Raw genomic sequence first — 15338 nt, 5'->3', positions numbered from 1 at the left:
CAGTCTTACAAACTCTTTACACCAGACCCATGAAAGGACAGCATTTGCTCCAACAATAACTGTCTCCATGGTGAGCCATAACTTCTTCTCTCCTCTATCTTTATTTTTACAAGAGTTTGATTTATGAGAAAAGGAAACAGATCAGATTTGCAAATTTAATTAGAAATACTTCTTTCAAGTCTGAATGCTGTCTGTTTTTAATTAGCAAAAAAAAAAAATTTTTAGCAACAATGTGAACCCAAAGCAAATTGTCAGCATCAACAACAGAAAACAGGAAGCCCACGTACCCGTCCCTTCCTCCAGCACTCCACTATCTCCTGGTCTGTGTTCTTGCCTTCCAGGGCCGTGAGCTGCTGAGCCCATGTGGTCAGAAGGGCGCCCAAGTGCTCCAGGGCCTGCTCCAGGTCAGCCGCCCGGGCCGAGAACTCCTGCTCCGACAGGGCCATCTGGCTCACCAGGCTCTGCAGGCTGCCCTGCGTCTGGAAGACGCTGTCTTCCCACCGCTGCCAGTCGGCGCGCAGGGCCTGCATCTCCGCGTCCATGAGCTCACTCCCGCCGCTCGTCGTGTTCCGTTTCACTGCGGGAGCCAGGGACTCCACTCTGCTCAGGCGGCTGGCCCCGGTCTCTCTGGAATCCATCAGCTCCTGTAATGGAATATCACCATGGTGACCGAGGAGGCTGAGTCACAGCGAGGAGTTTCCAAATCTGGACGGAGGGGGACCCTGTCCTGCCAGGGAGTGTCGGCCACTGGGCCGGGGAACCAGAATCAAGCCAGCCGCCCACCCCGAAGAAGTTAGAATAGCAGGGAGTTCTCTCATCCTGAGAGCGCCCAGGCTGGTTGCAAAATAAGCTGTGGAATCCGAAACATCCCCGCAGCAGCAGACGAAGCTGGGACCCTGAAATCAGGCATTGTTTGAATATGTGAAGCTGTTCTGGTAGTGACTTAAATATTTGCCTGTTAGGATATTGCTCCTGTAAATAAGCATATCAATATCTCTCCCTCCATCAGCGATTTTCAACCTTTTTCATCCCATGGGGCCCATTCACTAATTACTAAATTCTGTGGGACACCAAAAAATCTTTAACGTTTTGCAGATTTAACAACAACAAAAAAGAGGTGGAATTTTGATTCATTCACAGCAGATGGTTATTGTTGTGCTGGTTGGTGTCATTTTTTTTTTTACTGGACAATCTAAGGGAAAAGAGACCAGTGACCCTGACTAAATTAGTCAGGTGCCCTGGCCGGTTGGCTCAGCGGTAGAGCGTCGGCCTAGCGTGCGGAGGACCCGGGTTCGATTCCCGGCCAGGGCACACAGGAGAAGCGCCCATTTGCTTCTCCACCCCCCACCCCCTCCTTCCTCTCGGTCTCTCTCTTCCCCTCCCGCAGCCGAGGCTCCATTGGAGCAGAGATGGCCCGGGCACTGGGGATGGCTCCTTGGCCTCTGCCCCAGGCGCTAGAGTGGCTCTGGTCGCAACATGGCGACGCCCAGGATGGGCAGAGCATCGCCCCCTGGTGGGCAGAGCATCGCCCCTGATGGGCATGCCGGGTGGATCCCGGTCGGGCGCATGCGGGAGTCTGTCTGACTGTCTCTCCCTGTTTCCAGCTTCAGAAAAAAATGAAAAAAAAAAAAAAAAATTAGTCAGGTGTCGCGTGTTTTAAAAATGCTTGCGGCGCGCTACTTGAGAATCGCTGCCCTGAGTTAAAGAGCAAGTGGACGCGGGTTGCAGGGGACTGTGCCCTCTCAGGGTCTCTAGCTCATTGTCCTCTTCCTCCGGGAGACATAGCTTCGGTCACACCTCCGTCCTGCCAGGAATCAAGCCAGGCTATCACAACAAAAGCATGTGCCCCACTCAATTTCAAACTCTTCCCTTTCTTAAATTAAACAGTTTATAGTAACTAAAATAAGAAGGATTGACAGACATACTTAATCACAAGTTTAAAGTAACCTTTCCACTGGGTCCCCTTATTCTATTATTTTTTTCCTTTTAAAAAAAACTCACTAGAAATTTAACAGTTTAGCTATAACTTTTTGTCTTCTAGCACACAAATGCTCTAAAGGACAAGATGAAGTTTAAATATGCACTGCTCGTTAGGTAAAATAGTGTTATTTTTTTTCTGAGGCTATATACTGCTTATTGAAATTTCACTGAATTCATCATCTGGTATTAATATATTTACATAACTATTGCTAAAGCCCAGATCTTATTAGTATTGATACAAAATTATGACTTCATTCCTAGATTAAATAGAAAGAAAAAAATGATTACTAGGGGGGAAAAATTCAAGAAGAAAAGTTAACGGGTCCAGAAAAAACGAGTATGAAGTATGCTTAATGAATTATGTTAAGCATAAATTTTCTTAACTACTCTAACAGAATTCACATTTTATTAGATTAGCTTGAAATAAATATATCTTCCATAGTTATATTCAAGAAGGCCATATTTAAGTATAGGTAATTTAGAAGTATTTAGTTATAGTAGTCCAAAGCACAATCCCGTGAAATCCTTTACACTGTTAACATTTAATACACACATTCATCCTCTCCTCAACAGCAGGATTCTAAAATCTTTCCTTGTTTATCAGTGTTTAGAGTAAGTAGTGATTTGATGAAGGAAAACGATGACTTTTTCAAAAGAACTATGTCCAACTATTAGATTTAAATACTTAGAATTTGTTTTTCTGAGTGATTTCATATGTGGAATCCAGAGAACATTAACTCTCAAACATCAGTTTGCCAATATACTCTCCAATGTATCCTCACACTTCTCTCTGGCACCCAAATAGGGCATTTCAATACCCGTCATCACTAACTCCACTCAACCAGATTTTAAATAATTTAAAATTATTTTTAAAGTGTTTTGAAATGCCTTTTCCATGTATTTCCTTGTCTTGTATTTACACTCTTTAAAAATACTATAAGCACATACCCATAGACGTACACACACCCTCACACACATACACTTTTGGCTCTGAAGTTGCCTATTTGTAACAGTCACTCCCAGGGGTGGGCAGGGATGACAAGAAGGACAGAGGAGCCACTAACTTATTTCCTCCATGACTTTTCTTCACCCACACAGCGGCCTACGTTCAGGCCTGACCTGGCCCGATGAGAGGCTTCACTTTCCCCTTCACAAATTCCAATTTCCTTCTGTCAGCAACTTCTCCTATATTTCCTCTATTTCTTTGAACTATATATTTTATAAAAGTGTTTTTTTAAGAAGGGTCTTTTTTTTTTTTTTGTATTTTTCTGAAGCTGGAAATGGGGGAGAGACAGTTAGACAGACTCCTGCATGCGCCTGACCGGGATCCACCTGGCATGCCCACCAGGGGCGACGCTCTGCCCACCAGGGGGCGATGCTCTGCCCCTCCAGGGCATCGCTCTGCCGCGACCAGAGCCACTCTAGCGCCTGGGGCAGAGGCCAAGGAGCCATCCCCAGCGCCCGGGCCATCTTTGCTCCAATGGAGCCTTGGCTGCGGGAGGGGAAGAGAGAGACAGAGAGGAAGGAGGGGGGGGGGTGGAGAAGCAAATGGGCACTTCTCCTATGTGCCCTGGCCAGGAATCGAACCCGGGTCCCCCGCACACCAGGCCGACGCTCTACCGCTGAGCCAACCGGCCAGGGCCAAGAAGGGTCTTTTGGCAAGCCAGTCCACAGCTTTGTAATGGGATGTTTTAATCTTCTCATGTCAACACTTCAAAACATTAGTCCCCCCCCCCCCACCATCTCCTATCCCACCCCGCCATTCACTCACAGAGCCGTGCAGGAGGTCTCCCCCCTCCCCTGGCCGGGGGGCTTCTCCCACCCCCTCCCCCCGGTGGGGCTGTCCAACAGCCTAACTGCCAAGTCCAGTGGGCGTTCTTTGATCCTCCACTTAATGGCTGCCTCCTGCTACTTCTGTGACAGTGACCCCCTCCTTCCTGGTCCTCCTCTGTTATTTCTCCTCTTTTTTTTCTCCCTCCCCCTTTCAAATCATCCACTGTGTCCCTTTAAATATCAGTAGGTTTGCCCTGGCCGGATGGCTCAGTTGGTTAGAGCATCATCCCGAAGCACAGACGTTGCTGGTTCAATCTCTGGTCAGGACACATACCGGAACAATCTATGTTCTTGTTTCTGTCTCTTTCACTCTCTCTGTCCCTTAGATCTCACTGAAATCAATAAATAAAATTTTTTTTTTTAATTTAAATATCAGTAGGTTTGGTGGTCCTGTGCCCATTGTTCTGTTTGCTGTCTACAGAGGCTTTGGTGTCATTTACTCTGGTGATTCTTACTACAAATTATACGCTGACCATTCCAATTCTGTGTCATCAACTCAGTTTCCTAACCTGAAATTCAGACTTGACCAGTCAACTGCCTCCTAGACATCACTGTCTGGCAGTTCAAATCCCATCTGTACACAACTGAGCTCATCTTCTCTGCCTATATCTGTTTACCTCAGATGGACATAGCTTTATTGACTTTAGGTAATGTCCTATCAGTCGTGACTTTTCCTACACTGTCACTAACCAGCCGATTAAATCACTCATGGACCAAATCCATTGGATCTTCTCGTTGAATGCATTCAGTGTGTCAAGCTGAATGAAATGTTTGGTGTGCGTGATCTGATGCAGTCCTCAAAACCACTTGATGAGTCAGGTTCTGTGGTTTTTCTTATTTTACCAATTAAGAGGTTGAAGCTTGAGGGTACCCAGTGACTTGCTTGAAGACACAGGCAAACAATCAGTAGAGGAAGGATACAGCATTGGGAATGGGTCCCAAAGCCTGAACTCTGAAAGTGTAGTGAGCTGTCATTACACTTAGACATAGCATACACTGAGTACACTATTTCATAAACATCGATTTGTGTATCATTATCCCATCCTACACCGCGAGTTCCTTGCCGGATTCACAACACTGGCTGAGCAAATGGATGGATGGGTGAATAAATTAAAATATTACTAAGAAATGTGTCAAAGAAATATTTTAAAGAATCACACAGATCATGAATATTTAAAAAGTGCCTTTATATGATTATCTCATTTAAAACCTTCATGATCACTATGAAGTTTAAATAAGATAAGCCCTTAGAAGTAAATCTTCAAAAGATAGCTGTTACTGTTACATAATCTAGAGCTTTCATGATTTTTGTGTGATCGCCAGAGATGAGAACACAGTCCGAGTCTTACATTCCTGACCACAGTTACACTATTGCTACCCAACACTTCTTCATCTCAAATTTAACCATTAAGGATTTTATCATTGCTTAATTTTTAGATTAAAGTCTATTATTTTCTACAGAGGGGAAATTATTGCATTGTAATATTCAAGTAACTAGAAATTACTAAAAGATACCAAGGTCTCTAGTTCTATGAGTCCTATGATTTTTTTTTTTAATTTTTTTTTTGCTTAAAGGTGCTTTTATAGGTGATCAGTTAAGTACTGTCTTTTATTACGCAGTACTGTTGGCTAGGAAAGCAAAATAAAACATCTAGAATGACAAGTTATTGTTCAAAACTTTTCACTGTTTGTTATGTGAACTTTTCTTCTGCTGTGGAAAATACCACCCGGTTCGCTGGGACTCCAAGCTGGCGTGAGGTTGGTGTCTCTCATACTACAGCAATAAGCACATTTGCAAGCAGAGGATCATGTGGACAATGTTTCATTTTGCTCAAAGTGTAAAGAGTTTTGAATTCCTTTTTCCCCCTCTTGTTTATGTTTCAAGTTCACGAGGTGCAAAGTAATAAACACCAACAAATAGAAAAGAGGAAAAGAACATTTTAAATAACAGAATCTAATCTATAGAACCTTTATCACAGGTATGTCTGACTCAGGAAACAATGAAACTAACGTTATAACATTTATTCATTTTCTGACCTTAATTTTGGACAACTTTTTCTGGGTGGCTGATGAATCTCCAGACATATCCGACCACCGGTGAAGTTCTTCCTTTGCAGAATGGAGCCAATCTGTGAATTCCTGCACTGCATCTAGATACATGAGATGGTCCTTCACAATCTCTTCCACCCTCCTCATCTTCTCCTAGTAAAGAAACACAAAGGCTACTTGAGCAGTCGTCACTGTTGAGAATATGAAATCAGATAAGATGACAGTCTGACACTGGTCTCACAATGATCTCAGAAGACTTCATTCATATTCTTGTATTTTCTCTGTGCTTTAAATCTTGAAATGAAAATATAAAATCTTAATTCGACAAAAAGACTTTGAGGATAAAATTATTTTTCCTATAATTTTACTTATGTCCAGCTTTGCATAAAAATTTAGGTTTAATGGCTATGAACTAACATCCCTCACTGATCATCCACTTAATAATAATTCTTTTTTTTTTTTTGTATTTTTTTTTCTGAAGCTGGAAACGGGGAGAGACAGTCAGACAGACTCCCGCATGTGCCCGACCAGGATCCACCCGGCACGCCCACCAGGGGCGATGCTCTGCCCACCAGGGGGCGATGCTCTGCCCCTCCGGGGCATTGCCCTGCCGCAACCAGAGCCACTCTAGCGCCTGGGGCAGAGGCCAAGGAGCCATCCCCAGCGCCCGGGCCATCTTTGCTCCAATGGAGCTTCGGCTGCGGAAGGGGAAGAGAGAGACAGTGAGGAAGGGGGGGGTGGGGGGTGGAGAAGCAAATGGGTGCTTCTCCTATGTGCCCTGGCCGGGAATTGAACCCGGGTCTCCCGCACGCCAGGCCGACGCTCTACCACTGAGCCAACCGGCCAGAGCCAATAATAATTCTTATTATTTAAGAAATTATTTGTGTTGGCTTTATGTAAAGCAGTTGCTCAGCATGTTAAATATATTTGCTTATTTTATCCTCACAATAGATCTGTGATATTGTGATACCGTTATTATCACAAGATTATAGCAAAGGACACTTACAGACATTAAAGAAATCAAGTAATGTGCTCAAAGTCACACATCCAAGAAGTGACAAGGTAAGATTTACTTCTCACTGATTTTTATTTTAAACATTACCAAAATATAAATTAAGATAAGCGAAAACATATGTTAATAATTGAAAGTTTCCAAAAGAAAAATTAAAAAAGGGAAAAAAAATTCTCCCTTCTTCTCTTAACATGGTCACAAATATACAAAAGATATTGTGAAGACGTCTTTATCTTCATGAAAGAGCCTATATCTTTAAGAAGAGAAAAACGCAGTTCTTGCTAAGAGGAGAAATGAACACAATGTGATTTACATGATTGCAAATCAGGGACTTGCATTTACTCTAATAAATGTAAGTGGCAGCAAAAGGTAAAGAACTTTTCAATACTGATATTTGAGGCTTCTCAATTTTCCAAAAAGAAGAAAAATGAGTTGACTGATATTCTAAATAGAGAAAATCATAAAATTAAGAATAAAAAATAACGCCAAGATTGTAGAAAGGAAAAATTCATGGGCATCCATAGGTGAGAAATTATCTTTATATAACATTTGTTCACTAAATGTACAAATAGCTTTAGAACAATCCGATTCCCCAATAATTCAACCCATAGGGTATTCTTTACCTGAGCCTTGACAGTTTTTCCTCAATAGAAGGCACTAACCTTGGCAACGGTCATTATGTCATTAAACTGTGTTTTCAGTTCCTCTTGAGCAGTTTCCGTGAAAGACGGGTCCTCCGTCCTCTGGTAGAGCTCCCTGGATTTTGCAGTGAGGCGGTGCAGGGCTCTGGCGTGATCTTCCCCTTCGGAGACGATGGACTGAAAGTGGTCCAGGAGGGAGAACTTCTCTTTCAAACCCGGTTGCAGTTTCAAGGGATGCTCCAGTTGTTGATCTACTGATTCCATCCACTGCTCCAACTGGTTTTTCCACTCTAGATAGTCATTCCATTGGCTAATCACAGACTCTAAAGTGCTAGAAATAATGTTATTATACAACTAAGTTAATTTGACACCACTACTGGAAAACAGTTAGCAGGGTGCTGCATCCATGCAAGCTGACTTGCTGAATGCTACTGTAAGTGGTGAAGACGTGTTTTTTAAGTGCAGGGGAAAACACCCCTCTCTGACGCGCAGCACAGTTTCTTCATACGAAGGTGGATCTATGTTAAAATTTAAGTAAGTTGTTGTAGACATATATGCATCTGGAGATTTGTCTTCTAAATGCTAATTGTCCTAACTAAATGGGCAAATTTATGTTATGTTTTTAAAGATCAGCCCTGGAGCATCAAATCAATTTTATTTAATCTCTATCAATTCTTAATTTTCTTGGGCTCCGTCTAATCTTACTAAAATCAGATGATAATTATTTATTGACTGGAATTTAAAATGTAGGTTAATTTTCTTGGCTAAATAATATCATTAGATTGAATTTCACTTAGGAATACACATGTATAATGTAGTGTTGGATGTATGAAGGAATAAAGGCTAAATGTATTACAGGAGATATAATAATGATTGTATAACAGTTAACCAAATAGCTCTCCAGATCATCAAGTAAAAGGCTCTCTAGGCTGGCATTATAAAATTTTAAAGCATTCAGCATTAAAACTATTCTGAACTCTTCAGGGGCTCCTCCCAGTCTCCCTTGCATATAGCATTTGCTCAAATTGTTTCTTTTGCATTAATAGAAACCTCATCATACATGCTGACAATCTTATCCTTTCCTCAAGAGTTCTCTAGAAACTCCACATGAATCTCCCCTCCTCAGAAGCCAGCCAGGCCCTGTGTTCTTCTGTAATCCCAAAATGTCTTAGTAATACAATCAGAGTCAGTGTTTTTCTGAAAAGCACCCTACCCTAGTCTCCAAGCAGTAGGAGGGTAAAAAATATTTTGTGTTGTTTCATCATTTTAGCCCAGCAGCTTGAACATGGCTTCCACTCAATATGTAGCCATTTATTTTCTTGATGAAGAATCAAGGATTTGCCTCACCAGGCAGGGGCGCAGTGGATAGAGCATCGGACTTGGACATGGAGGACCCAGGTTCAAAACTCTGAGGTCACCAGCTTGAGTGTGGGCTCATCTGGTTTGAGCAAGGCTCACCAGCTTGAGCCCAAGGTCGCTGGCTTGCGCAATGGGTCACTCGGTCTGCTGTAGCCCCCCAGTCAAGGCACATATGAGAAAGCAATCAATGAACAACTAAGGTGTCATAACAAAAAATTGATGCTTCTCATCTCTCTCCCTTCCTGTCTATCTGTCCCTCTCTCTGTCTCTGTCACACACACACACACAAAATCAAGAATTTGAATCTACTTTTTGTATTTAACATTCTATTCTAACATCCAAAAAATATTCACCCACATTCCTGTTCACTTTTATGAAGCTGGAATGTTGCCAAGCATTGGAAAGTTTGGTCTACAGATAATAGAACCATGAAATCTGAATTTTTTTCTTTCTTGACCATTTTGAGTTTTTACTAAAATTCAAAATCTTGCTGACCTTGGGGGTTACTACCAATGCTCCATATTAAAAGAAAAACAAACCAAACCAAAACACCACTTCCCAAATTTTAGTTGACACCATGGTTCATTTTTACATTGGAGTGGGTAATTGCAGAGTTTTCTTTATGCTACGTTTTGTTTTGTGATGGGTTTTAATCTTTGATTGATCTATTTATTTTGGTCATAGTGAGTACATAGTTCTTTGGTGATCTAAAAGTATATATAACCTTCAGAATATGGCTCTTAGAATGTATTTTAACATAATTCTGATTGACTGTCATTTGTCCAACAAGCCTGCCTGCTCATCTGTGGCTCCTCTGAGGCGAGGGAGGAAGGTGTAGATCTCCACTCATAACCGGAGCAACAACGACACCTGGTGTGACCACGAGCATCCTCTCCATGTTCTCAGCAGCACGTCAGTGCTTCCCAAGAGGGGCTCCGCAGGCCTCCGTCACTGAAGGCCCAGGATGTCCCATCCCGGTGACAGTCAACTGCCCCCGCCCCCATTTCCACAGCCCCAATGTGGGTGGTATTACTTTGGGTTGAGAAAAAGATTCATACTTAAGCCACACGGTTGCCAACAACTTAATTTCCCTGATGCGTCTTTTAAAAAGTGACAACATATTCAAGTTATTAAAGACCGTATATTTTTGCTCTGATAAATTGAAAAGGGGAATTATACTGAGCCCATGTTGTGTGTAAAATTCCATGGGAGATATAAATATTACACACACACACACACAGCAAGCAAACAAACAAACAAAACCAGTCTTTGCCATGATTGAAAATACAACCTACACAAAGACAGGCAAGCACAAAACTAGCGCAAATAACACGCTTGGTCACAGGGTACCCCGGCACTGCTCCGTCACTTGCTAAGCCTCTGGGTTTTAGTTAGGGCAATAAACGCCAGAAACGGACTCTGTACCTCTGAGCGTGGACGGAGGAGCTCATGACGCTGGCCCACACATCCGTAAGGGTCTGCAGCTGAGCCGGAATCATCTGTTGACCTTCTCTGTTGCTGCTTCTCAAGGCCTGTTCCCCTTTGCCAATGGCCATGTTCAACTTAACTTCTCCTTCGCCTTTCATCAGGAGAATGTCCTGTTAAAGAAGAGTGGATACAGGTCAGTAGAAATACTAAAGACTTCCGATAGCTTTCAAAACAATTATGTTTCCCATGAGAATCAAGGGAAGAACTATCTTACTTTCAAACGAAAACAGCAATACCAACAAAGTCTCAGTCCTACTGCCGTATTAAACTTTATTTAAATATTAGACAGCCAGGAGTCTGGGAGTAAAGATTTACTATTTTAAACTCTTGGAAAGCTGTAGGCTACTTGCCTAGCTAACATTGTAATTTTCCAGAAATTTGGTTTCAGAGTAAAAAGAAATTATTTTGAAAACGAAAACGCGCTTGTCAAAAACCTAGCAAGCTCCTCCCTTCATTGCCTGGCTGATTCCTATCTTTCAGGGTCACCTTCGCTGCCTGCAGTCTGGGCAGGCGGTCTCCTCTGTGCTTTGCAGGTGGCCCTGCTGGCTTCGACCACACCCCTACGCACATGCTGTACTCACTGCAGGTGACAGTTCATGGTTGGTCTCTGCCACTGACCCGAACTCCTAGACAGCCAGCTCTAACTGTTATCGCTATACGCCCAGCTAATTGCACAGTGCTTGGAGTTAAGTAGGTAGTTGTTTCATAACGTCTGCTGAATATATACTAAGTGAAATTAAAAAGTATTTTCAAGCTATTTAAAGGAAAACATGCCTTTCCTTTACAAAGGGGGAAAACGATCCCCTCCAAATCCTTTTTGTGCAGGCTCTCCCTCTCGCTCACGTAGTCCTCATGGAGAGAGAAGCACACAGAATGATTAGCACCCGGCTCAGACATCGGTGAATCCATCCTATCAGCTCAGTCCTGGGACGCTGGGTGTCTGGCTGGGGCCGTGCCTACCTGTATTTGTAACAGCCGTTTTTCCAGGGCGTCCTTGCTCCCTATGGTGCTGTCCGCCCAGGCCAGCTTGTCCTGAGCCTCCTTCACCCAGGCCCACGTGCTCTGCAGCGCCTCCTCCAGGGCCTCGTGCTCCTGCAGGGCCACCTGGACGCTCCGGAGCCTCTCCTTGGTCCTCCTGAGCAGGTCCTGGTAGCTGGCGAGCAGCTGGGAGCACTGGCGGCCCTCCTGCCAAGCCCCGTGGCCCTCCTCGCCGAGAAGCTGTCCTCTCTGGGAAAGCTTATCAAGGGACTCTCTAAAGAAAACAGAGAAGAAAAAAATTAGCTCCGCCATTCGGGCGTGCCAGGGAGCGACAGACGATTGTTGATATTGGAGCCGTGGCCAGACGAGAGCTCACAGCTGACGTGCCTTTAAAACGGAGAGCCTGGGGACGGCACTGGCCACCTGCCTCGCCTCTGCTTTCTCCAGACGCAGTCAGCGCGCAGCCGGGACATGACTTCATCTGCGCTGTGCCCGATCCAAGCCCAGTGTATCAGCAGGAACTGAGTTCAGAACGTGGCCTACGCTCGGCACTCCAGGCACTCCAGCCTCTCTCCTCTCCTGCTCAACGCTCTGACCATGAACAGCTTGTTGAAGTCCCCCAGACCTGCGGGGTCCTCCTTTGTGAAAACCTTCTGCTCTCCTCTCCTTCTTCCCTGGCTGCCCCTTTCACAGCAGCACCTCCCCAGCAAGCATCATGATGACTCCAGAGAGGGCGGGGAGGGCCGGTCCCCTCCTCCAGGCGCCTTCTGTCACCTCCTCCGCCCTGTCTGTCCCAATGCACAAAGCTTTCCCCTTCTAGAAGCCACGGCTATTATAATCACCTCATGTCCCCAGGACCTGACACAGTGTTTGGCAGAGATAAATGCAAAAAAAAAAAACAAAAAAAAACCCATTCTTCCAAAAGGCCATCTTATGAGTGCTAAAGAGTCTCATTCCCATATCTCAGGTGCCTTGATCATTTCAGTCTGGAGATATGTTAATTAACTCAAGGAAAATGTCATCACAGGTGGCTGGGTCGGCTTCATCCTGTTTTACCGGTTCTGAATGCAGGCTGCACCTCTGTCAGGAGATGCCTGAGATACCAAGAGGGAGAGTGCAGATGTCAGAACACAGACTATTGTGAGTACCGGAAGAAGGATAAGAAACCTATTTCCTACAATGTCACTCTCTTTATATATATATATATATATATATCTCTTTTTTTCTGAGTAGCTACTATATCAATAGCATCCTCCAGGCCTCTGTGAAATGTATGTGATTTATATAATATTATATTTACTATAAAATACATTTTTCATTCTGGGAACCTGTTTGATGAGGCAAGAAAATAATGTAAGTTTAATCATTTAAGAGAACAGATACTACTTGTTATTCTAAGAAGAACTGCTTAATGGATAAATTCAATGAGTCTCAAGTCTAGAGTACTTTTAACCCTTTGAGTAGTACGAATGTTCATATACATCCTCGTCCCTCCTGACCATCCAGAGTAACTTGAACTAACTTCATTTTTTGAAAAAAAAACTCACTTCTGGGGGTCAGCATGCATGAAAAATACTCACTACTCAAAGGATTAAAAATACAGGGCATTCCCCCCAAGATATGTGTCCTGGAAATATTATGATTAAAAACAAAAACAGAAGACTGGAAAGAGGAAGCAAGAAGAGAAGTCCAGTGGCCCAGTGGAGACCCTGGGTGACCAGCGCTGGACTGTCCAGGAAGGGGCCAGTCAGCAGGAACCTGGCAGCAAACACACTTAGGGACTCAGCGTCTGGTCACGGAATGTCAGAGAGCAACAGCTCAGGAAGAACGTGTAAAGTTACTTGAACATTTTGGAAGGAAGAGAGAAGTAGGTCTGGTCATGTAATAGTGTATCTAGATAAGAGTCAACATTTTAAAAGCAAAAGGAAGTACAGTGTAACTTTCAAAAAGTTATATAATTAAAACGATGCTATTATTCTGTTCATTCAGCAAATATTTTCTATTTTTCTGACATTGTACTAAACTTGGGATTATATGAATGATAAAGACCCGAAGACCTCAAGGCACTCACTGTAGGGGTTTGAGATATATAGAATCAACAAAATGTTTACCCCATGGTAAGGGCTCTCAGACATGGGACCGAAACATCCCAGGGAAACTTTATAATAGTCACCACACCAGCACACCAATGATAGCTGTCAATATGAGTTCTGTTTGTGCAGTTGTTTTCATGTTTGTTTTTCTAGACTAGGAACACTCGGCGAGTCTGACCAAACAGAGGGCTCAGTGGGGAGAGGAGATGGGTATAATCTGAATTAGCCAGGTTTTATTCAATCGGTCACTATTGCTGTTTATTCAATCGGTCACTATCGCTGATCTGTCTAGTTCAGCAGGCTGGGTGCTAGCTTCTACTGCTTCACGGGCGAGTGCATTTACTCTTTAAGGCAGGCGTCCCCAAACTACGGCCCACGGGCCGCATGCGGCCCCCTGAGGCCATTTATCCGGCCCCCCTCCGCACTTCCGGAAGGGGCACCTCTTTCATTGGTGGTCAGTGAGAGGAGCACTGTATGTGGCGGCCCTACAACGGTCTGAGGGACAGTGAACTGGCCCCCTGTGTAAATAGTTTGGGGACCCCTGCAGGGGATAGTTAAGGAATTTGGGTCAATCTGCACTCCCCTGATGGGAAGTGTCCCATCTTCCAAAGGAAGAGTTCCAGCGAAGTCATTGAAAATGCCCGGAGTGAAGCCTGGATTTAGAAAGCAACATCCTGAAAGTCAGGCCGGAGCACTTGGTCTGGGAAAGAAGCCAGAATCACTGGCTCCGCTGGGAAGCGATGGAGAGACAAATACTGTAGTGGAGAAGAGGAGCCTCCAAACAGGCGGAGTTAATGAGCACACCTCTTGTTTCACAAAGGGTGTTGTGAGGAGGGGCTGAATTGGAAAGGGACCAGAGGCTGAAGTGTATAAAAAAATATAGGAAAATTGGGATCTACCGCATTATGTTTCTGTAAATGAAGAGTAGCTTTTAGTCCCCTTATAATAATTTCTGAGAAGAAAGCATTTAATAGTATTATCATTATCATCACAGAGCTTCAAGGTTAGTTATCAAGAAATAAAGGACATGAGTGGCCTGTCCAATTTGTTAAGTGAAGGGAGGTGGAACCAAGTTACATACCAGCTCCTTGCCTCCACTTCTATGCTTTCACCGGAGACCACACTGCCACCGGAAACACTGCCCAGTCATTTGTATGCCAGACACTCATGGGTGGAAACAAACACAATCACCAACTAACAACCCAATCCACTAACAACCAAACCAAATAACCAACCATCCAGACACACACGCAGGCGTGAGTTGGGACGGGACCTATTCCGTTTTGACGCCATACCTGGCAGCCAGCAGTTCTCCCAGAAACATTTCAAGTCTGTGGACTTCATTTTTCTTCTCAGGAATGTGCTGTTTACTCTCTCCTGAGTTTTCTGAGTTTAACCTTTCATCCATTTCGCGGATCCATAAGTTCAGTTTTCTGTACTGGTCCTCAAAGCTAAAGAAAATAAAGATATCATAGAGAAATTCTCACGTTCTCCTTATAATAAATAAATTCTAACAGCTGAGATCACAATGTCTATGACCATTAAGATCCCATGAATTCCCAAGTAGAAGAAAACTCAACAATAAGCCCATTCAAATTATCACTTATTTCAGTAACAATATGACAAATCATAAAAATTGCTCTTGCAAAAATGAATCACTCTATCTTGCTGCATTGATTACCTGGTATTCCTAAGTGGCAATTACCAGCAAGATTACATTCCCATGCAACATGCACTTAACTTCTTGTGCATTACTAAAAAGATTGTGATTTGAGGCCAGTGGATAAGTGAGGCTACGGAAGCCCTGTGAGAAAAGGACAAGTCTCCGGGTTTTTGTGTCTTATAGGGTTTGAATAGCACATAAGAGCTCAAAGGCTCTGCGTTTGGTAACAGTGTACGTTTTCT

General features: G+C 43.6%; 1 protein-coding gene across 2 annotated transcripts in view; it reads right to left on the bottom strand.

Moving 5' to 3' along the window:
• Nucleotides 1-15338, bottom strand: part of SYNE1 (spectrin repeat containing nuclear envelope protein 1) — a 446717-nt gene that overhangs the window by 221812 nt on the left and 209567 nt on the right. For both annotated transcript variants that reach the window (XM_066372972.1, XM_066372973.1), the window contains 6 exons: nt 14729-14884; nt 11323-11614; nt 10300-10472; nt 7537-7846; nt 5851-6015; nt 288-644 (listed from right to left, as the gene is read on the bottom strand). In XM_066372972.1, coding sequence (XP_066229069.1) covers nt 288-644; nt 5851-6015; nt 7537-7846; nt 10300-10472; nt 11323-11614; nt 14729-14884 — 1453 coding nt within the window. The remainder of the gene's footprint in view (nt 1-287; nt 645-5850; nt 6016-7536; nt 7847-10299; nt 10473-11322; nt 11615-14728; nt 14885-15338) is intronic.

This window comes from Saccopteryx leptura, chromosome 3, assembly GCF_036850995.1.
Source record: "Saccopteryx leptura isolate mSacLep1 chromosome 3, mSacLep1_pri_phased_curated, whole genome shotgun sequence".
Classification (NCBI taxonomy): domain Eukaryota; kingdom Metazoa; phylum Chordata; class Mammalia; order Chiroptera; family Emballonuridae; genus Saccopteryx; species Saccopteryx leptura.
The sequence above is the reverse complement of the archived record's forward strand: the minus strand, read 5'-3'. Positions and strand labels throughout refer to the sequence as shown.